We start from the raw sequence: 23,253 nt of genomic DNA on the forward strand, positions 1-23,253 counted from the left end.
ACTCTAAATCAAGTTCTAGGACAAGCCCTTATAAACAGATAGGATAAGCTCTGCTGTACAAATCCTAAAACATATAGCAATGTACAGTATAGGCTACATACACACTTGATATTTAAGGGAATTAAGGTAGTTTACTTACAATATTTTCGCCACGCATGTCAGACTGTCGCAGCAGTCCGTTGGGGTTTACAACTATCTCTCGTTGAGTGACACTGCGCTCGCTCACGCGGTTTAAACGGTCGCTGGGTAACGCGCCATTGTGACTGAACACAAAGCTGTCGGGGGCCCGTGAGGGCTGGAGGTGAGGACGCTGTCGGCGTTTTAAAATTGCCTTAAGATATTCATACTGGGTTGCTAAGCTATTCTGAACACTTGATAGACAACCCCCGTTAGGCGTTCATGTGTTTTAAATCCAAACAGAACAGTTAGTCCGCATATTATCAACTGAATGGAGTTTGCATACTTAACATTTGAACCGTGCAAATTCTGGCACTTCTTAAAGCACAGGGAGCCAAACAAAAAGGGACCTGTTGAGGGCCCTGCAAAGTTTCCTGCTAGTTAAGTTTAACAGTTGAAGGTCTGTCTGTAGGCAGATTAAAAACGTTCTTGGTTGAGTTTCAAGGCCAGATTTAAAAGTACTCTGAACAATTGTAGTATTGTTTTCTGCAAAGCATAGACAAGGTTCGGCACCATCTTTGTGCACGTCATAATTTTTGTGTCACTCCTCGATTTATTATTCCTAGAAATAATAGATGTAAAGTCAGTTATAATAACTCTGTGAACACAAGAAATTTAAGGCAGAGGCCCTTATGTCACAGAGGGAAACAAGAAAGGGGGCTGGGGGCCTTAAGGTCAAAGTTCATGATCTGGCATTGACTTTTTAGGAGAGTCAAAAGAAAAGGCAGTTTGTTTTGTGCTTGAACGCATATGAAAAAATACGACTTTTTAAAAGACACATCTTAGCACATTGATAAGCAAATTAACTTTTACCCATACCCCTAAACCCATCTCTCAGCAAAAACCTACTAACCATGTAAAAATTCTCTGCTTCAGATTTGGATATTTGTTAAACATGTACACATACACATTTATCACATGACTACAGCAAATGTATACAACACGACACGCATTCTTTTGAAATCATGTTTTTATTCCTAATATTAGATGTAGATACACGAGTCAACAAACAAGTCTTTTTCTTGTTTATATCAGTAATGAAAAATGCTCCACAGCACACTTGCCCCCAAGTGGCGGGGTTTGGTATTACAGACAAAAACTCAGCAAGAATAGGCTGCAGTTTTACACGAGGTGCAGTTGCAACAGTAGTAGTATTAATAGTAATATTTATAATGACTTTTATAATAATAACAATAATAATAACAATAATAATAACAGAATAGTAGTGATATTAACAACTCATTTAGAAGAATGGGTTTGGTGGGAATTTGTGAAAATGCATTTACATGTTGCAAAATATATGACTACTGGATAAGGGGAAAAATATCTATTAAAAAATGAATGTAACGCTTAGCAGTTTGAGGCCACACTTCGAGTGATGAACTTTCCCCCATTAATTCACTCTATTCATGTATTGCAATATAAACTCTCCCAAGAATTTCCAACACCAGTGCTTAGGAATTCACATAAATTGGCTCAATTATCTAGATGCTCTTATGTGCCATAATGGAACTGACCATATAACCAAACTGGACAGAATGTAAAAAATAGGGCAAGAAAGGGTTAGTCAAAAACTTGTAGATGAAGTTATTGTCATATAGAATAAGAAAAAAAAAAATCAACAGCATAAATAAGAGAGATATGAACAGTAACCAAATGCAACTTCGCACACATCCCAAAATGCAGTTCAGCTCAGTCTAAATAAATCATCTTAAAACTCAAGAACAGAATTTTGAGTGAGGTATCGTTTTACCTTAGTGGAACTTTATCTATATAATGTTTTGTTATGGTGACTTTAACCTCCTAATAACAAGATGCCTTTCTGATTCCCTGAAGTAAATCCCAGTTTACTACACTTAACAGAGCAGAAAAAAAGGTTTTGGTACATTGTCCATACAAACTGGCTTTTTTCTAGGTCTAATAGGGAGTTGGCATCAAATATTGCAGCAAAAAAATAAAAAGGATAGCGTTTCCTGTTTACTGTGTGCCTACCCTTTAAATGAGCCTTTAAATAAAAATGTCAAAATGAATGAGATGACATAAGTTCATGGTTCAAAACTTCACACACCTCGGAGAACGGGAGCATTATCGTATGCTGTCAAAAAAACCTTGCTAAGATTAACACACCAAGGCAAGCTTTCTCACAATCGTATGACGCTGAAAAATCTTCTTTATCCTACAAAAATACTGATTTCATGCCACAGTGGGTACACTTGTTAACAATACATCATGCTTTTTTCATAACTGCAAAAGTTTATCTGAAATCCTGCATGGTAGATTGCGTTGGTCCTGCCGTATGTTACTTACGGTTACCGGGAGATCATTTTCTCCTGCCCGCGAGTATAAAACCTGCAATTATATGCTGTGTGCGGTAAAAATGGCATATTCCTCCAAGGAAGATAATTTGTGATATACAAATAAAGGAAATAGGTTATCTCAATCACCATTAATAGGGGGAAACTGTTGATTTGGTCCACATTATACCTCAGTAATTTTGTTTCTCTTTTTTTAAGCACATTCACAATCAATATACCTGAAAACAACCTCTTTTGTGTATACACATACAAACGCACGCACAACACACACACACACCTAAAAATACAGCAACAACCTTATGAGCATCACTGACACGAATGCCAACTTCAGCGATCATAAAAGAGCTTAATCCCTGTAAAAAGTGTAGATCTAAGGGGGAGAAAAGCATGTGTTTGTACGCCTGTGTGTATGTAAAACTGATGCCAGATAATAAACTTTACAAAGAAATTTGGTCAACTACATATTTAAATCAGCAACAAGGAACAAGAAAGGAATATATGCCACTCCTCACAACTCTTTGTAAGTTTAATCTTGGCTTGTGCAATTGATTTTTGTATTTTGAGCAAATGAAAGTCTAAACCACAGCATCACACTTTGAATACCAATCTTCACCACAAACACTTTTCTGGTCTAAGAACGAGAGAGAAAAAGGTTATAAAGTAATGAAATAAGCCATACAATCTCAATGGAAAGTAAAGAGACAGAACAGAAGAGTTCAAAGATAAAAGAACTAAAAGCATTATAAATAGTAAGTTATCTCTTTACTCTCTTAACTTGCATACCTCAAAAAACTACTCTTTTTTAAAAAAGCAATCAACATAGTCATATCAAGAAAAACGAGAGAAAGGAAAAATTTGGTCGGTTAGAACAGTCACAGATAAAAAAAGACCGGCACAAACTCCCACCTTTGACTCACAGCCTGGTCTGTCCTGAAAATGACTCAATCAACTATTCTTTCATTTTTTTTTTAAATATTCAATTTCAAATCGACAGCAAATAAACAATATTAATAATAGCAATAACAATTAAATCTTCAAAAAAAAAAAGGATTGTGGTCCTTCACAAAGAAAGTGAAAGGTTGAAATCAACACAGAAAAACTAATTATTTGGGGGGAGACAAAATAGCACTCTTGGTCTTTCAACAGTATGGAAAAGCTGTCTAGCTCCAAGTTAAAATAGTTTTGAGAAAAAAAAAGGAAACTAAGTGAAAGTTATGAGTTGAACAAGAAGCTTCTCATGAATTAGCTGTTGCTTTAGGGGCTGGTCCTGGTCAGGAACGTCACTACATCTTCTCTTGAGAAGCCTTAACCTTGGGAATTTACTACATTGCGGAGCAAACGTGGCACGACAGCTAGGGGGCGATATTGAACAAGATCCATGTGCCAAATGAGAGTAATTTTTAAAAAACGAGTGGAAGAAAGAGCAAAAATAAAAATAAAATGTAGCACAATGTGACATGCGACTTTTCTTCCCCGTTTCTAACATTTTAAGTTTTTTTTTAAATGTCGACAAACTTCCATCTGTTGTTTCGCTCACTGTGGAGATCGGTGGCATATTTGGGTGCTTATTTCTTCTTGCCAAAGAAACTGAAGCGCTTCTCGCGGTCTCTCTCTTTGCCATCTTTGTTGCGCATGGTCACACCTCCTGCCTCGCCCGAGCTGGGAGAAATAGGTGGCATGGTCATTGCCCGACTGAGACCCCTTTGGGCAGCCGGCGAACTGTCACCAGGTGACAACGTTGCCTGGATTCCTTGAATCCATGAACTCATTTCGGCCTAAGATAGAGAGAAGGATTGTATTACGGTATGACAGCAATTTCTTGTAAGTTAACCATCTGAGATATGATCAAGAAACAATTAAATTTCAAGTTTGTGCAAAACGTACCTCATCCTTTGCTTGGAACAAATACTCCTTTCCATCCCCAAGCCTGTAAAAATGTAAATACTGATAAGAATTTTAAGAAAAAGTATTCATCTTCTAATGCACTTGTAATTTCTTAAATATAGAACTATAACTAAAGGTTTATTTGTCCCATCATACTTTACCTTAGTTTAAATACGTGTTTCCTCTTTTTGTAGTCATGGGCAACCTCACAGACAGCCTCGTTGAGGCTGATGGGAACTTCTCCATGGTATGGGATTCCATTTGATGCACTTTTGTTGTCCTTGTAAAATCCCATACTGCCTTTGCGTAATACACAATATACATTCTGCCATGATCTACAAATGCACAGAGAGAGAAGCACACCATTTAGACAATTTATCTCCAGTTATGTGATTGTCAAGTCATTCAACCTGACAGCATTAATAGCATTTTTTTGAGCACTTCCTGTTTCACCTGGCGGCTGCTTTTTTGTTGTGGGATTCCATTTCCTGTTTCCTGCAGAGCATGCCCTCTATAGCTTCTGGGGTCGCCTCTGCTGCTCCTCGGCCTGGCAGTGTTGCTGAAGGCTCTTGGCGAGATGCCGAGTCCAGACCGCTGTCATGGCCAGGACCATTAACAGAATCTGATTCTGATCCCTGATTGACAAAAATGAGATGTGACAAAAATGAGATGCGACGCATTGTTTCTTTTATCTAAAAATAGTAAGTGTCACTACTGTGTTGGTCAATGGAGTGCCGCAGTGATAACGTAATTTTTGTAGGCCATCCACAGAAGTTAGCAGGACACTGGTTCCCTTGCTAAAAACCCCATTCATTTTCCCCCATAGACTTAGATTATTGCAAAAAATTGAGTTTATTGCACTTTTATGGCGTTTTGTTCAACAAGACAATCTTCACAGATGAACAAAACTTTTATAAATTTGATAAAGGCTATTAAAAGGCAATTTTTTTCCAAATTCATAAAAGTTGTGTTCATCTGTGAAGATTCTTGTTGGACAAGACATGTAAGTATCATAAAAATTTGTTAAACACAGAGCTTATTTTTGTGATAATCCAAAAGTCTAATGGAAAAATGGATGGGCTTTTTAGAGAGGGAACCAGTGTCCTGCTAACTTCCGGGGTTGGCCTAAAAAAATACATCATACCTTTGGGTCTAAGCTACTGTGATTTTTTAAAATACATCATTTAATATGTATTTTTTTAACATATATAATAATTAATAGATTGTTTTAAAATATATAATAATTAATTATTATATATTTTAAATATAGATTAATAGATTATAAACGCTACTTAACTACTCACATGATTTATGTCAGATCTCAATATCATCTTAAAATAACTTTTTACCTGAAGCTACAATCTGTAATTTTTATTGCCATCTCCGTTTTAAACATAAAATTGCAGGTTACTTTAAAAACTTATTTTTTTTTACTTTTTATAAGCTTACCTTTGTCGGGGTTACGTAAGAAAACAGTTTTGAACAAATTTTCTTGTAATAAAAAACTTTAATATTTGCGGAAAAAATTACAAATTGCAGCTTTAGTTTCCTTACCAATTCCAGTGCTGTTCACCCACGTGTCTTTTTTGTAAATTAACTTTTTTACTTAAAAAGGAATCTAAATTAAAAAATATACTAACTCGATAAGCACAACATATACTTCACATGCACACAAAGAAAAGCAAACTAAAAATCACATCAATGCCAGTAAGGAGAGGCTGAGGGAATGTGAGTGTGATGATGGAAAACACTGGGACAAAGACACTGGGACACATCTTCCACAAAGACCTCACGCAGTCATTTCATATCCTAAGCAAAGCCACTTAATACTAGATTACAAAAACAGTTGCTTAGAATGAACAGCTACTAGCCTTAGAAAAATGTAAAATCCGATAAAACTGAAGGAAAGAGAAAACAAATGAAAATTTCTTGTTGAAAAGTTGGATTAGTAGGGAATTAGTTCAGCTGTTGTGATGCACCCAAACACTACAATTTAGATATGAATAATTATATAGAAAACTTTTTTATAGCAAAGCTGCCTTTTAACATCAAAGACCTAGGAAACCGTATGTGATAAAGTGCATCCCAAACACTGATGTTATTTCTCAGACATGAGCAACAAACAAAAGATTGCAGTTACAGTACATTAAAAATTGCAGTAGCCAAACATACACGACAGCACAACAGCGATTCACTGAAAGCCATACAAAGCGGTGCTGTGATTTGGTCCTCTAGCTGGTGTGGTATAGCTACCTTCATGCTGCTAGGCTGCTGAGTTAAGCACAGGCAGCTAGGGGCAGCGATGCTACACTACGGCTAAAGGCTGAAGCTACATTGTTAGTACTCACACGCTCCTGTGCCTTGTGGGCTTTAGGCACAGGTTTAGAAACGGGGTTAGACTGAGGTATAGTCTCAGGAATAGGTTCAGGTTTCTTGAGTTCAGATACGGATAATGACTGCAGATAAGAGTCACAAGAATATGTGTTAATGTTAGTGTGCATGTGTTAGAATTAGTAATTGTGTGTGCTGATATACTGTTCTGACATTTAAAAGGACACGATACAGCCATAAAAACATACTAATTGTTTTTCTCACATACACTTAAAAGTTTTTATTCAAGGACTCACGAGTTAAATTACATTTATGACAAACATTAATATCAGTAAGACAGATTGAGAGGAAGAAGAAAAAGACAATGAACACATAACAGGACACAACTGAGACTGGACTGTGATTTGTATCTTGGTATGACTTTTAATACTGTACCTATTAGGGCTGGGCGGTATGAAGCTACCGTTGTGACATATTAAACATCAACCATAAGATTTTTTATTTTGTGTATTTAATTAGTGGCCGTGGCTAACTCACATGCTAACTCGCTTATTATCAAGAGTTGTGATATCTGTGGTATATTTATATATAGTTACATCATGGTGCGTATCAATACTGCAAAATAAATGTAATCATACCGTAAAACATTATTATGGTCAAACCACCCATCCCTAATGCCTATGTACTAACATACAAGCGTAAAACATGTTTATGAAAGTGAGTGCATATCTAGATATAAAGTTATAAATAAAGTTATATATCTAGTTATAAATAGAGAATTGAATAAAACTGACCTGTGATGTGTCGTGGTCACTGTAGACACCATTGACAAATACTGACTGGTTCAATGTAGTCTGGTCCAGACTCGTCCTTTATTAGCAAAGCAGAAAAACGCAAACATATATGCGTAAGTACATAGTAAAAACAGAGATGTTTAGACAAATACTAAATCCTAACCAGGCACAAAGTAGTACATTTCTAAAGTCAAGTATTTTGTCTGTCTAAAGTGAAAATGCTGTCTAAGACAAAATACCCGAACAGAGCATATCTGATGTTTATGATACACTTATCTAATTGGAATGTGTTTCAAAGTAGGCGGAGCTACATGGTGCAAAATGCTTACCACAGCTTAAATCCAATATATAGTCGTGCATAAGGTCTACGCCATAGGTTATCCGTAGCCTCTGCGTAGCCTAACGTGCACCTCGGCCTTTTTAACAGCGCGTCAGTTCTATTTTTTATTGCCAGAGTTTCAAAATACAATATGTTACATGGAAATGTACAAAGCTATACAAAATTTGTAATTATAATTATTACAATAAAAAAAAAAAAAAATTTAAGTTGAAAGATGGAAACAAAGTTTAGGAGTGATTTAACTCAAACTGCAACATAAGTCACTGTTTATTTACTTCTATCACTGGTGGTCATCTCAAAACATAAACAACAAGTTGCTTTTTCTTCTTCATTTGTGGGTTAAACTTGTCAAGCAGCTATTTTAATGATGGTCGCGCTGCTACTGTGGTAACCTGCGTGGATACTGCCTACCAGCGATCTGCATGTGTGTTTGCACGTTGATGCGGATGGCGACGCAAAAGTATAAATGAAAACCGACGCATAACCTCCGCGGTCGGGGCTACGCCGTAGGACCTACGCACAACTATAACGAGACAGATTTTGGTGCTTGAGGAACTATGGGGAGGTTTCCCAGATAGGACTTATCCTAGTGTCAGACTAAAATGCATGTTTGAGCTCCCTTAATTTAAAAACTCTTTTGTCAAGATGCAAACCAGTAATGTTTTTTGTAAGGTATGTTGGTAATGTCCTAATATAACTATGGCATAGTCCTGGATTTATCTAAACCCTGTCTGGGAAATCCCCCTATATGTATTACCTGGTAAGGATCCGGTTTAACAATTAGAAAGTGGGAGCCACAGATGTGATTTTGGAAAAAGTAAAAAAAATTTACCTTGCAGCCGAATCGTTCATTTCAGACTGTACTACTTCCTCTACCGGGGGAGGAGGTGTGGGTGGTCGCCGGGCCCTCTCTTCCTCTTCCCTTTTTCTTTGAATCTCCTTTTCTTCCAGCTAACAGAGAAAATACAGAGAAAATCCCAATAAATAATTGAATAAAGTTAAAAAATTAATGATGCAATGAATGCTACTGGGTTTTATAAATCTTCATTCAATATTATGCAGGGTTCCCATGCCTTAGTTAACTTTAAATTCAAGGACCTTTCAAGGACTTTCCAGGTCCAATACCCTCAAATTCAAGGACTACATGTGTGGACACATTTCAAGTGAGAGCAAGGTTACACTGTGATACATTTTAAGATACATTTTTACAGTTCCCTTTCGAGAAAACGTGTGCTGCGTCACTGCGGTGACACTTTAGGGACGCCTCCAAAGGTAAGTGTGTCTGAATGTGTATCTCAAATTCAACCAATGGTGAGGCTTAACGACAAAGACAGGGTGACCCGGAGCCAGGAAGTATATCGCTATCTGAAATATTGCCAAAGACGGCGTTACAGGGACGCATGAAGTATTGCAAGGGAGACGCAGCGTCTCGTTTACTTCTCAGGGAACAACAGTTACATCTATAACCCGAGACGTTTTCATGTGTCAAACACCACTAAGCAAAAAAGCATTTTGGTATCAACATTCGCATATAGGATATATAAGCATTTAAAGCGAACAGTTTAGCACGTGTGCTTAAAAAGTCTAGAATTTTTATAATATTATCCTACACTACACAGATATTCCAGAAAACTTCTTGCATAAAATAGATTCAAGCACTTTCAATGACAAGTATCTATGTATGTATATTTTTTAAAACTTCCCAGGGCCTTGAATTCTTTTCCCCAGATTCACAAACTTTTTATTATGTGTGTGTGTGTGTGTGTGTGTGTGTGTGTGTGTGTGTGTGTGTGTGTAACAAACCGTGGTAAGCTTCTCAAGCAGCGTGAATCGCTCTTCCCAGCCAGCTGCCAGTTTTTCAAAAGCTTCATGACGTTTGATCAGACTCTCAACCTCATCTACATTAGAGCCCAATTCTGCCGTCCTGACCAATGGCTCCTGCCCAGCCAGCCACGATTCAGCCATGGATGCGTCCCTGCCGAACTGCAAAACCTCTAGAACTAATGAGAGAATGAGGAATGTGTCAAAGCCTATGTTCAGGTAAAAACCTAAATCAATTTAGCTGTTTGTTGTCTGAACACTGAATTACTACATTTAAAATGTATGTTTGCTTCCTTGACATTATAAGCAGAGAAACAAGCTTACTCCCACATACTTACCGATCTGTAAATGATCCATTTTCTCTTGCCACTTCTGATTAATTTCAGTGCGCTTGGCCTGCAGCTGATCCAACTTCTCTTGAATCTAGAAATAACACATTTAAATGATGAGATATGAATTCGGTGTGTGTGGGAATCCTTGGCTACCATGCAGTGTATATGTACACATCTTTTTTTTTTTTGAGCATAAAGAAAGTGGGAATTCACCAGCTATGAGTGATTTATAATGATAAATAATCCATATATTTTCAAAGGCAGGAGAGACCTCATCTGAAGCATAGTGGTTGTTGTTGATGAGGGTGCGTCCCATTTCGTTGCATGCAGTGAAGCTGTCTGCTCTAGTCTCGATCTCTGACTTAATGTCCTGATGGTTGGCAATGACCAGGCCAGCGGATGAGACATCCCTGCAACATAAAGAGCACATAACATCTTAGCAGTTGTTCACCGAATCATTTAGCTATTAATAAGAGTTATTTATACAAGTTATGCATTTATACCTCGGACTGTCGTGTGACTGGATCTGTAAGTTGATTCCCTCCATCCATAGCATGAGGTCTCTGACCATATTGAAGAATCTAAACTTCTCCACCGTGTCCAATAGGAGCAGCCGTCTGTCTTTAGTGGCGGACTGAAGCCCCTCCCAGGCCTCCGTGACCGCGTGCTCATGTCGGTTGATATCGTCAGCCTTCTCTCCAGCGTATGCTTTCTGCAGACGAGCTGCATCGTCCTGCACCTGTGTTACCTGCAGAGAAAGGTTACATTTTTTAAAGGGAGAAGAAGGGAAGTGGATGCGAATGTGACATGCTTATGCGTTCACTCTTACCTGCCCACTTAGTGCCTGCACATCATGCTCATAGGCCGTGTGTTGTCTCAGCAGATGCTGGACTGTGTTCAGATCCCGTCCGAGTTCGGCGCCGGCCAGCGTTTCTTTCTTTTCCCGTATGAGCCCCAGGGCCTCCCGGGCATCCTGATGGAAACGGTGCAGTTCATACGATGCAGCCAGCATCTGTGTGCGCGTGTCGATGAGCTCCAGCAAGTCGGCCCAGGCCTCATTGAGGCCATCCTTCCACTCGGCCACGCTGGCATTCTCCGGGTGACCCGACTCTATGAGTTCATCTGCCTGAAGGTTCACAGCATCCACGCGCTCCTGACCGATTGTGCTGGTGTCCCGCGCGAACTCACGGAATTTGTCACGCAACATCTAAAGCGTTGAGAATGCACAGAGCTATAGTTAAAAACTGTTCAGAAGATACCATACATGCTTAGTTAGTAATGCTTTATAAGTGTGATTCAGGTAGAAACAGAAGATTTTATACCGTCACATGTTCATAGTCTTGTCCGAGTTCATGCGATCCAGCGACAACCTCTCTCTCTGCGATCCACTGCTCTAAATCATCCACCTCTCTCTTCAGCTGGGTCAGTCTCAGTCTCTCCTGTAGTTTGCTTCTCCTTTCTTCTGCCAGGTCCTTCAACCCTGCATACAGTTTATCCACCTGGGCCTGCCTCAGTGTGATTCTCTCACTGCAAAAACAGGGAGAGAGCAAGAAAATGTAATAATCTGACTGATATGGCACATTCTCTGTTTCCAACTGATCAGAGATCCCAGCATGCCTCTTACCTTTCTGGGTGCTCGCCGTTTACCATGAGCCTGCTGCTATTGGCCAGCTGGTGGATGGTCTGGGCGTAGTCCTCCAGAGCCTGCTCCAGAATCTGGTGCTTCTTCACCATGACCAGAGCACTTTGTTCATCCTACAACAGCCATAACAAACGATTTAAAAACAAACTTGAAAAGTCCCTAGAGTTCAACCAACTTCAATGAGCTGCAAGGATGCTACAGTGTTACACATACTTAATAAAATCTATAGCTTGAATGCACTACCTTTAAATAAAAGTGCCTGCCAAATGCATTAATGTAAATGTAAATGAGTCCTCCCTTCCAACCAAAGGCAATATTTAAAAGATATGACTTTCAAAGTAATTCATAAGCAAACAGATTTTTATTAGAGGAATTTTAACAAATTTGACTAGGGGTGTAAATGTTCATCAGCCCCAAAGGATCCTCTAAAAGCCTACATTAAGCACATACAAACAAAGTCTCATTATGCATCCTTGTGCAAAAAAAACGACAACTGTGTTTACTAACACCTTTAACGCGGCTTTCACATAGGACGCGGTGTGCGCTTCCCTCGCCGCTGGGTTCAGCGCAGCCAAGCGATTTGCACTCTGCTGGCCAGACCAAAGTAGGCGTGGTTTTCAATATATTACTACAGTGTTTATATTTCGGTTAAATAGTCGATGAGGAATACAGAGACTGATGTTGCCCGTCTCCATTTCACGTAACTTTAAGCTGCCTACCTACAACAAGCTACTTGACTTAAAACACACCTGACATGACAATTTGAATTGCTACATGTTTCCATGACACAGCTTTCTTTCCGATGTCTCTGTAGGAGTGTAAACTTGTATTATAAAGCTCTGGGAATTCAAAGTATAAGCTTTTCGTCCATTTTGATTTTAGCATTTTGGTTTATGGGCTTTCCCTGATTAAAGAAAACCATTTTACACGTTTACATGACCCCACGTGTTATCAGTTTATTAAGCATAATCGGCGTAAGACTGTGCATGTAAAGGCACTCATTGCCTCCTATGTCAAATCGCTTTATTGTTTCCTAATCTTTGTACGTCGCTTTGGATAATAGCCTCTGCTAAATGCCTACTGTATATGTAATTCTTACCTTTGCCTTTTCCTCTGACATCATATGAAGTTCTTGCTCTCCCATCCAGGCCTCGGCCTCTGCAGCATCTGTGTAAAACTGCTGTGCTCGGTTAGCCTCTTCCAGCCTTGCGTTTCTCTTCTCCGTTTCAGAAATCAAGAGGTCCCATGATTCCCCTAGCTCTGCGAGACGACCTTCTAAACCAGCCCTCCTCTCTGTGTCCACATCTAACTCCTTTTCAGGGGACATGTTCTTGCCATGGGCCTGGATGTCATTGATACGTGGCTGATGACCTTGAATCTCCTTTTGCAGAGTCTGTGGAAAGATGGTAAGACAGTCAGCCAACGTTTTTGGTGTTAAAACAAACAGTGCTTAAGAAACCTCATTGATTAAGGTGATCCATTACCTGGTTCTTTTTGATGAGCAGCTGGACACTGGGCAGATCTTTGCCATGGTCTGTGGAAGTGGCGAGAGGCATCCTCTCCTTAACCCATAACTTAAGACAAACACAAAACATTACTTATAAAATTGTCTTTCACTTAACTCGTCAACCAAGCAATCATACTCTTGTTGGTGACTCACAATCTCATCCTCAAGATCTCTGTTGAACTGATGAGCCTCTTTTGAAGCGAGAAGATGCTGTCTGCGCATTTTCAGAGGATCCTGCAGCTGAGAGAAGCTGTCTGTCACTCTTCTTTGCTGCCCATCCACCTCCACTATCCCAGACTCCTCTTGGGTCAAAGCCAGCGCTTGTGACTGTAGAGACTGGACTTCTTTCTCACGTACCTCCATTTGATGCTCCAACATCTGATACATAACACATAGGGGCCACATAGAGGGTTCATTAGTTTTGAAACATATTTATTTACATACAAATAAATAATATCATCTATCCCGAAACAATCTAGTTACTGCACATCCAGAAACCACAGTTTGATTTCCAAGTGATCTTGAAGATGATTTATACGTGGCTTTGGATGTACCTGGTGTTTCTTGAGTAAAATGTTGACACTGGTGAGATCTTTCCCAAAGTCATCACTCTGGAGTTGAGAGGAGATGTTTTGGAGCCAGGAGTCCAGCGATGAGCAGCTCTGTGTGAAAAGTTCAGCTCGGTTTGCGTCAAACAGACACTGAGCTTTAGCTTGAGTGGTGCTCTCCAGCTCCTCCCACTGTTTCTGAAGACCACTTAGACTTTCTGATACCGTCTGCTCCAACTCAGGTTTCTCCTTCACTAACGCCTGTCCCTCCTACAAGAACAACAAGAAAATGACCATGGTATTTTGGACATTTGTACCATAGTAGTACTACAGTTCTTAGGAGTACATTGGATCATCATGGTACATGGGCATTTATGTGCCAAGGTGTTTATCAAAGCATGACTTTACCACCCAAGTACTTTTCTGTAAGTGGATTATTTTTCTATGGTACTTTAAAGAATCTGCCTTATTGAAGAAAATACCTTGTCGATCTTGTCCAGCCAGTCTTTATTGGATGCCAGCTCAGCCATGAAGGCCTGGTGCTTCTGCCATTTGCTGTGAAGGTTTCTGGCCTCATCGTAGGACATGTCCTGAGCTGTTAACATCTTCTCATTTATCCAAAGAGTCAGCTACAAAGACGAGGGTGAATTAGACAGTAGTCAATACGGTCAGTATTTTCAGGAAATAATATGGGTGACCCGGGCTGGCAAATTGAGTCTAATTTTAAGCTACAGGCAAATAATAATATAAATATATCGAAATTGAGGTTTTCATAAAAAATAAGTACGTTAAGCTCTCGTCTAGCAAATCCAATGCTCTAAATGTCATTAAACATCCAAAATGATCTTTATTTGTACGTTTTCCGAGAGGTGTACAGTCCTAAATGCTTAACTAATACAAAGATGCGTGCATCCATATGAATGTCTGACATTTTGGTTTCGGTTTTAAAACATGCAGGAATCGAAAATAAAGTGCAGGACTTGCTTGATATAAAAAAATGTTAAGAGAGATAAAGTTTGGGATGTTAAGAGTTATTAGGAGTGACTCGAAAGCGATCCTCGCGTTGACTGACCCCCCCAGTCACATTAGCTACAAGAGACAGAGCGACAGGCTACCATTCATTTTCAATGGGAGTGGCTGTTTGCCAGCGACGAGCTCGACGCTGCGAGAGCAAAGTGGGGCCAAAATAGACAAGCAGGCTATTTTATGCAAATGCTGAGCGATGCGACAAAGCGACTGCCAATCGGAGTGGAGGAGCAGTGTGACGTAGGTCTGTGGTCAAATCCGAGAAAATAATTCAAGATGGCGGAAAATGCGTATTTCTGTATATAGCACGGGTCACAAATGGTTTAAACAGTCTTCTCTTTTTCCCAGTCTGAGCGAATATAAATGAAACAATTCAAACAGTCTACTAAAAAAAAAAAACTTTTCTGCAAGTGCATCTAGAAATCTTGTTTTTCTTTGCTGAACTATCTCTAGAGCTTCACATGTTTCTAGGGTTAAGCCACCAAACTGTCAATACAGTGGACAGTAGATCTGTAGCCTTGTCCATACTATGCAGTGTTCTTACCTCCTGTCCGTCTTGTAGGAAGTGCTGCAGCTCTCTGTTATCCTTCAGTTTAGCCAGGAACTCATTGGCTGCTTGCTTGTTTTTCTGGTGTCTAAACGAAATTAAGAGAACATATGAGAGGATTTTATTGGCTTTGCTGAAGACTGAAGCTGTATATGATGGCACATCTTTGTCAGGAGCAAATAACAGTTATGGATGCTGCATACTGCAAAAAATGTAATTTGTTTAGTCTTTCATCACCTCTCCTGAATGGAGTCGATCTTCTCCTGGATCTTGTCTGCATTATTGTTGCCATCAGATATGAGTCTCTGTCCAGACTCGACCACACCATTGATCTTCTCCTCGCTGGCCTCCATGGTGGTGAGGAAGTCCTCATGTTTCTTGATGGCCTCTATTGCCCCTTGTAGGCTGGAAGGCATCTCTGTGTGTGATAGGACGTACTCCTGCAGGCAAAAATTCCACCAATCAGGAATAGTTAATTGGCATCAAACAGTCATGTTGATGGATAATGCACGACACGTATACATGAGTAAACAGCATCACATGCACACACCTGGCTGTTGAGGAAGCCCTCTGCCTGTTTGGCATCTCGCAACAAAGTCTGGAAATCGTAGGCCTGCGCAAGGACGCAGTGACGGCTCTCCCACATTCTCCTCAGCTCGTGCCAGCCTGTGTCCAACGCCTGTAGCCGCTGGGCTAAGAACATGTACTGAGCATCTGTTTGACCCTGAGTCACCTAAACATACAGAAACACAGACAGATACAACCACGTGACCATCATTTACTACTAGCGAATATGTCATCTTAAAGGGATCGTTCGGCCAAAAATGATATTAAACCCATGATTTACTCACCCCCAAGCTGTCCGAGTTGCATATGTCCATCGTTTTTCAGACAAACACATTTTCGGATATTTTAGAAAATGTTTTAGATCTTTCAGTTGATTAAATGTAATGTTACGGGGTCCACGACCTTCAAGTCCAAAAAAAGTGTGTTCATCCTTCACAAAATAAATCCAAACGGCTCCAGGATGATAAATAAAGGTCTTCTGAGGGTAATCCGCGCGGTGTTGTTGTAGAAATATCCATATTTAAAACTTTATTAACGTAAACAACTACCTTCCGGTTGCGCCGCCATCTTAGACTCCTCTGTATTCAGGAGAGAGTATTAGCGTAGTGTACCCACTTTTCTTAGTGACGTATGACAAATTCGGAGGGCGGGGGCACAGAGCAGCAGCAGAGTAGCCTCCGTAGGCTGCGTAAGCTCTCATCCTGAATGCGGACGCGACTAAGATGGCGGCGCTACCGGAAGGTAGTTATTTATGTTAATAAAGTTTTAAATATGGATATTTCTACAACAACACCGCGCGGATTACCCTCAGAAGACCTTTGTTTATCATCCTGGAGCCGTTTGGATTTATTTTGTGAAGGATGGACGCACTTTTTTTGGACTTGAAGGTCGTGAACCCCGTAACATTACATTTAATCAACTGAAAGATCTAAAACATTTTCTAAAATATCCAAAAATGTGTTTGTCTGAAAAACGATGGACATATGCAACTCGGACAGCTTGGGGGTGAGTAAATCATGGGTTTAATATCATTTTTGGCCGAACTATCCCTTTAAGAATGTGGCAAATTTTTCATATAAAATTAATATGAACTGACCTCAGCTCCAGTAGCTCTCATCTTCTCGTAGTCCTCCCTGTAATTATCGATTTCGTTCTTTATAGCCTCATGTTGGCCCAACAAACTTTCTGCTTCGGCCAGAGAGGTGGGTGTGTCCTCAGAAGCTACGGTGGTCTGTGTACGAGACAGCCAGGCCTGGAAGTCATCAAGGTCTCTGAGGAAGCCCTGTAGCTTGGAGGCCTCGCCCAATGACTCCTCACGCCGCTTCATGGTGGCTCGAAGCTCTTCCCAAACCTCCTGGATTTCAGCAAGACGACCCATGATCTCCTCTGCCTGCTCTGGGTGCTCAGACGCCAACTTCTCAGCCTCTGACTGTAGGTCATCCAGTTTTCCCTGTGGAAGAAAGCATAGAGTTAAAGTCAGAGCTGTTTGATTTCATGATTTAGAATTGACCTGATAATGGATTTTTATGGATCATAAAGCATTTTTGCGCATCTTTTTACCTGTATAGCCTCCAGGTCCCTCTCCATACCAGTGAGCTTGCGTTGCAGGGCCATAACTCCAGCCAGGTCGTTTCCAAGGCTCTGCGTGGACTCTATGACCTTGGTCTTCTCCTTCATCCAGCTCTTGATCTCATTACACTCTAGATGATAGTTCTGGATATTCAGTGCTGAATCTAGAGCTTGTTTACGGTTGTTGGCCAAACTCTGGAATTCAGACCACCTGCAGAGGGATAGGAGAAGTGTATTTATGATTGTAACTTGATAATGACTTCATGGTGTATTTCAGCTTATGTGCCCTTTTTGTGCGTATTTATTTCGAGTTGGTTCTGTGTGATGTTAATCTCTTCTTTTGTTGTTGTGGTTTTGTCCGTGTGTGGGCATGTGCGATGACCGTGTTGAATCTGCTCTTTGTGTTGGTGAGTATGTGACGTTACCTGTTATTGAGCTGATCTTGTGTCTGGTTAATCTGCTCTTTGTTGCGGTTGTCGGATCCGAGCAGCTGTTGGGCCACTTGATTGACATCGGATATGCGAGCGCCCAGCGTGTTCATCTCTGGCTCTAGAGTTTCAAACCTTCAGCAAAATACAACAGTACTACTGTCACTCTATTTCAAAACAAAATATACAGATACAGTACTGTGCAAAAGTCTCAGGCCACCATGCCAAAATTAGATTTGGAATACATCCAGAAAATACAGGAAATGTGTATTAAGTATTAAGACTGTATAAAAATGTAAACTGATGTGTCAAGTATTTAGGGTAAACTCCCCTTTCTCTTGAGCAATAGCAGGAAATTGCAGGATCTCTTAAACCTAAATAAAATAAATCCTAATTTCTAATTTTAAAGAAATTTTGCTCAAAAAAGCTTAAGATGTGTTTAGTGCCAAGAGAGGTCACACTAAACACCGACAATGCCTAAAGAAGTTTTTTTTTCTTTGACATATTTCCTGTATTTTCTGTTTGTATCTTAATAAAATAAATTGAAAAGCAAATATGGATGTACACTAAAACTTCTGAAACAAAAATGAGTCTGGTGGTGGTGGCGGCCTTAGACTTTTGCACAGTACTGTATATATGTCAACGTGTATGCGAAATCCAGGCTAATATTTAATAATGAGATAAGGAGCATCAAAGTTTAATTTTAATCTTTGATTTGAATTTAAATTCAATCTTCGACATTGTCTTTCTCAAGTCAGTATTCAAGATATCAAGGTTATATTTTTACAGTATGCATATAGGATGAATTTATCTTGAAAAAACTTGAGTTTTCTCAGACTGGGTCACAATTGTGAAATATCAATAACAGAAGCTTAGCACCCAAACAGGTCTCACCTCTGCTGGACCACCTCCAGGTCTTCCAGTTTGGAGGGAATCTCCATGTTGTGCAGCCACTGTTCCTTTTCTCCAACCCACAGCTGGCAGGCGCTAGATTCACTAAACATGCGGTACAAGGCGAGCGCTCCATCTAAGGCCTGTCGCCATGACGACGACAAGCCCTCCAATTCTTCATAGCGTTGCTCTATTGCTGGAAGGCGGCCTTCCACCTTATAAAATGAAAGCTTTTAAATAAATATGCTCTGTAACAGAAATGTTTTTAGGTTCATTTTAAATATATATGCTTAAATAGTTCATCGGAGGGCTAAACCATATCCATTAAGGATATCATAGAGGTAGGGCCAGTGAGAAAGTGTTTTAAACCAGCTGACAGAACGGTCCCTTGCACTATTGGGTCAGCGCAAACAGTACAAACAAATGCATTCAAATGATTTTGTGTGATGTGATGATGTGCCTTACTAAAAAAATTAGTTTTCTATGAAATTTACAATTGTCTTTTGCAACTTGCTGACATGTATATTGACAACAAAATGAAAAGTATGGCATCTGTTTAAATCTATAAGCAAATAAACTCCAAAAATGTGTTTACGAAGTTTATAGCTGTCATAGATTTCAGGTTGTTATTGCAGCTTATTGCACGGCTCATTGGAATGCTTGATTTTGATTGGCCAGTGGCGACCTTTGCAGGTTTTATTCCTATATAACCGCTCAAAACTAATAACGCACGGTAACCCTGCAAATCATTTTGACGGGTACAGTTTAATATTACACAAAATAAAATATAAATGTTTTTTAATAACATATATGACATTATATTTACAAATGATTAAACCAAATAGTGCATGTGACTTTTGAACGTCTTCTTTTATCTTAAAAAGCACTTATTTCATTGCTTATAAAACGTTATTTGTGTATTTGGTATAATACAATGTGTTCGTGTGGTTTATGGTTGAAAAACACATTATTTTTTCACATATCGTACATTTTTGTGGCTCCAGATTTCCCTCTCTTCCTGAAACACACAGATTTTAAAAGCTATGTTTCCCTGATTGGCTAGCAAATCTGTACGTAGTGATCGGCCTGAATACCTCTGACGTCAGCCGGAAATGTGGCACTTCTTAACATGTTTGAAAGATTCGGCTGCTAACAGGAGTTAACTAACAGGCAGTCAGTCTGAAGCCGGGGAATTAAAATAATGTCGGTCTTGTCAACATCACCAATCCTAGAAAGTAAACGGTTGCTTACAATCCATGTGTTTGTTGTAGTCCAAGAAAAGAGATTTACGTTGGAGAATAGGGGTGTAACGGTTCAAATTACTCACGGTTCGGTGCGTATCACAGTTATAGGGTCACGGTTTCGGTACATTTCGGTACGCTTTGGTCACAACAGGCTTCTTTACAAAAATAAAAAACGTTTTTAACGTCTGCCAAAATGAACATTTTCACTTAAGAGCACTTGTTTTATTATATTACATGTATCAACTTTATTGTAGACTTCAAAATTAACATAAAATAGCTTAAAACACTGGGTTACTTTTTATATTCTATGCCACTATCTTCAAGTTTTTTCGCAAGAAGATCAGTTTGTTAACATTTAAACACAGAAGACAATGTGTGCTGTTTCTGTCTCACCTGCGATCGCGTGCTATCTACAACACACTGGTGATGACGACGCAATAAGCGACTCGTCATATTAGATGTTTTGCCTTGAGCATATGGCTTTCGCGAATTTTACAGTTTTGTCCACGCTTTCTTGAGCATCGCTGCTGCAGTAGACTTAAATGAAGCTGGCGGTGCCTCTGTTAATGTATTTTCTCCTTCGCTTGCCGCACTAAACGGTCCGCGCCACACACAAACACGTGAGGAGGAACTGTGAGGTTGGCAACAAATTTGCATATTTCGAGTTGATTGGACAGGTACTCTCACCTAAACACATGCAGAGCTAATTCTGCGTTCCAGGCAACCTGTAACCCGTAAATCACGACTTCAAAACCACGACTCACGACTCGGAACTGGGAGTACATCGATCTAGTATGAGTTCACGGGTGGGAAGTCACGGGTTTGACTGCCGTTCCAGTGCACTTTCACAGGTAGAAGGTTGTAAAAACACGGGTTTCAGGCTGCCTGGAACGCATACTCCCAGTTGAGAGTCGTGAGTCGTGGTTTTGAAGTCGTAATTCACGGGCTCAAAAACCTGCCTGGAACGCAGCATTATTCAGAACCATACATTAGCGGTTTTATGCATTGTTTTTTCACCAAACTATATTAGAAATGCGTGGTCGAATCAAACACGGTGCACCGTGGTGCATGTGCGTCCCGAACCGTGGGAGGATAACGGGACAATTTGATTCTTTACCTAGAAACGTTACACCCCTATTGGAGACGATAACTTGCGGCATCGTTTACTTTGCGATTTGTACCTTTTGCATATAATTAACATGTACTAATACACACTTACACACCAAAGGAAATTTAAAAACATAAATCGGACAATAGGTGCGCTTTAAAACCGAAAGTAAACAAATTTTCCTCGCATTTGTAAAAAATGAGCAAAGTTTTTTACCTTACTTATGAGGTAAATAGCAGAATAATAAGTTGGATAATGTAACAAGACCATCTGATTTGCGTTGTGTCTGACCACACTGTCAGGGGTTACTTCTGCATTAACAACCGGCTGCCTATAAATTATCCCTGACATATTACATTAGTTGAATAATTTGTTGCAAATTTATTTTGGGAAAAATGTTTTATACGAAGAACAATTTTTTTTATCTTTTAAAAACAGTATAAGATGTTTTGTAGGGAGGCCCGTGGAAATTTTGGCAGAACAAGTAAAAATCTCAAAATATTCTTATTGTTGTGCACTTGTTGTTTATGTTGTGTGTCTTATGTGTACCTGTGGGGATTGTGCATAAGCTTCTGGCAGTGTTGAGGCCTGTTCATGTAGTGAGTCTATAAGTAATCTGTGACTTTGAATCTCCTCCTCCACCTCTTTCTGCTTTTTCGCCAGAGTCTGTGTAGAAAACTCATCGTGGCCGACCTCTTGACTAGACACCTACAAGCAGATTGATCATAGATCACAAACTATAGGGAAGGTGCTTCAGTATTTATTTAGCTATGCTTTTCAACAATCTTTACAACATCGCTTGTTCTGCAGAATGGCAGTGAAGGATCATGTGAATTACCTGTCTTAGTGTTTCCAGTATCCAGGCCTCCATATCATTGGCATCTGTCTGGAACTGGTGGAAAGCTACGGAGTCCTGCAGCCTCTGCTCACGCAACCGAGATGCCTGTGAAAGACAGAAACGTATAGTGTGGAATAAAATGGTAAAGTAAAGGCACATTTCAGTTTAAATGGCAGACTTGAAGCTTTCCAGAGTTTCTTTACCTCCTCCAGGTGCGCCCATTGTGCTCTCACATCCGTGATCCGCTCTGTCACCTCAGCTGCGGCGATGTGGCCTTCCTTCACCAGGGCCTCTCCTCCAGCAATGCTGTTCCCCAGAGGGCCGTACCGGGCTGCCATCTCTTCCTGGAAAGCCTCGTGTTTGGACAGGAGGTGAAGAGCGGAGCTCAGGTCCTTTCCGTAATCTCCTCCAGATAGGATCTGCTCCTGCTCTCGGATCCACGAGGCCTCCTCTCCCAGCTCCCACAGGAACTGCCACAGCTTTCGTGATTCATCAAGTAAGGCTCTTCGTTCTGCTGCTAGCTGGCCGAGTTCTTCGTAAGCTTGGCCCAGCAGATCCACCTTTTCTTCAACTAGTGCTGGGTCACACGGCTTATAACCTAGAGAGAGACATTAAAAACATTTTATTGTCATTGAAGTGACATTTGTGTTGTTTGATATAACTTTAGACTATAGGAGCTGTTGACTAATCAGGTACAAATTGAGGAAATGTGGTATCATCTGTAAGTGCGGGCATGTCCTCACTTTGTTCATTTGAAGTAAACCTCTTGGCGGCGGCCTGCACGGCTTTGACTCTCTCAGCCTGTGCTGATATGTCAGCCTCAACAAGAGTGTGTTTCTGCAGCAGGTCCTCCACATCATGAAGGTGTTTACCACTGTCTTGAGATTGCAGACGACTCTAAACACACACACACACACACACACAAACACAAGCTATTAGGCGTTGCTTTGTATAAAGTTACTCTAGCCCTCAATCTGTAGTTTAGTATGTACAATTTAAAAATTCATTCACCTTCATATCTTCCATCCAGTCCATAATGTGTCTCATTTCCTGTAGGAGGCGCTGCAGGTCTCTGTGCGCAATCAGCCTCTCCCGCCGAGCTGCAAGTAGTTCCTTCAGATACTCCCACAGCCTGAGCACATTATCCCTTCGCGCTAAGATGCGTCGCACTTCGTGATATCCCTCCGCCTCTAGTTCTCTTGCGACAGCTTCTACGGCAGCCACGCGCTCGCCGTACGCCTGGATGTCGGTCTCGATGGCGTCGTGTTTACGAGTGGCGGCCTCCACAGCGCCCAGGTCGACACCAAAATTGTCCTAAAGATGGCAACAAAAAGGTATGATGTT

The 23,253-nt window shown here is 40.3% G+C and overlaps 2 protein-coding genes across 5 annotated transcripts in view; both read right to left on the bottom strand.

Moving 5' to 3' along the window:
* The window catches only part of dpf2 (double PHD fingers 2), a 30,462-nt gene extending 30,165 nt beyond the window's left edge, over positions 1-297 (bottom strand). Inside the window, exon 1 of the mRNA XM_065267158.2 lies at positions 140-297. The gene's annotated coding sequence lies outside the window, so the exon portion shown is untranslated. The remainder of the gene's footprint in view (positions 1-139) is intronic.
* Positions 298-1,129: 832 nt separating this feature from the next.
* sptbn2 (spectrin, beta, non-erythrocytic 2) overlaps positions 1,130-23,253 on the bottom strand; it is a 90,299-nt gene continuing 68,175 nt past the window's right edge. For 2 of the 4 annotated variants that reach the window (XM_065267129.2, XM_065267130.2), the window contains 31 exons: positions 22,921-23,223; positions 22,653-22,806; positions 22,113-22,507; positions 21,910-22,014; positions 21,621-21,779; positions 18,723-18,934; positions 17,826-17,963; positions 17,392-17,611; positions 16,928-17,281; positions 15,815-15,997; positions 15,502-15,704; positions 15,262-15,352; positions 14,174-14,320; positions 13,698-13,961; positions 13,297-13,521; positions 13,121-13,210; positions 12,736-13,029; positions 11,619-11,749; positions 11,317-11,521; positions 10,824-11,201; positions 10,498-10,742; positions 10,266-10,404; positions 10,001-10,085; positions 9,645-9,841; positions 8,674-8,792; positions 7,502-7,577; positions 6,725-6,832; positions 4,830-5,011; positions 4,538-4,711; positions 4,377-4,419; positions 1,130-4,267 (listed from right to left, as the gene is read on the bottom strand). In XM_065267129.2, the coding sequence (XP_065123201.1) occupies positions 4,058-4,267; positions 4,377-4,419; positions 4,538-4,711; positions 4,830-5,011; positions 6,725-6,832; positions 7,502-7,577; positions 8,674-8,792; positions 9,645-9,841; positions 10,001-10,085; positions 10,266-10,404; positions 10,498-10,742; positions 10,824-11,201; positions 11,317-11,521; positions 11,619-11,749; positions 12,736-13,029; positions 13,121-13,210; positions 13,297-13,521; positions 13,698-13,961; positions 14,174-14,320; positions 15,262-15,352; positions 15,502-15,704; positions 15,815-15,997; positions 16,928-17,281; positions 17,392-17,611; positions 17,826-17,963; positions 18,723-18,934; positions 21,621-21,779; positions 21,910-22,014; positions 22,113-22,507; positions 22,653-22,806; positions 22,921-23,223 (5,829 nt within the window). In that variant the 3' untranslated portion in view covers positions 1,130-4,057. The remainder of the gene's footprint in view (positions 4,268-4,376; positions 4,420-4,537; positions 4,712-4,829; positions 5,012-6,724; positions 6,833-7,501; positions 7,578-8,673; positions 8,793-9,644; positions 9,842-10,000; positions 10,086-10,265; positions 10,405-10,497; positions 10,743-10,823; positions 11,202-11,316; positions 11,522-11,618; positions 11,750-12,735; positions 13,030-13,120; positions 13,211-13,296; positions 13,522-13,697; positions 13,962-14,173; positions 14,321-15,261; positions 15,353-15,501; positions 15,705-15,814; positions 15,998-16,927; positions 17,282-17,391; positions 17,612-17,825; positions 17,964-18,722; positions 18,935-21,620; positions 21,780-21,909; positions 22,015-22,112; positions 22,508-22,652; positions 22,807-22,920; positions 23,224-23,253) is intronic. The other 2 variants (XM_065267131.2, XM_065267132.2) reach the window with 1 other exon arrangement.

This window comes from Paramisgurnus dabryanus, chromosome 5 (assembly GCF_030506205.2).
Source record: "Paramisgurnus dabryanus chromosome 5, PD_genome_1.1, whole genome shotgun sequence".
In the NCBI taxonomy this organism is placed as follows: Eukaryota; Metazoa; Chordata; class Actinopteri; order Cypriniformes; family Cobitidae; genus Paramisgurnus; species Paramisgurnus dabryanus.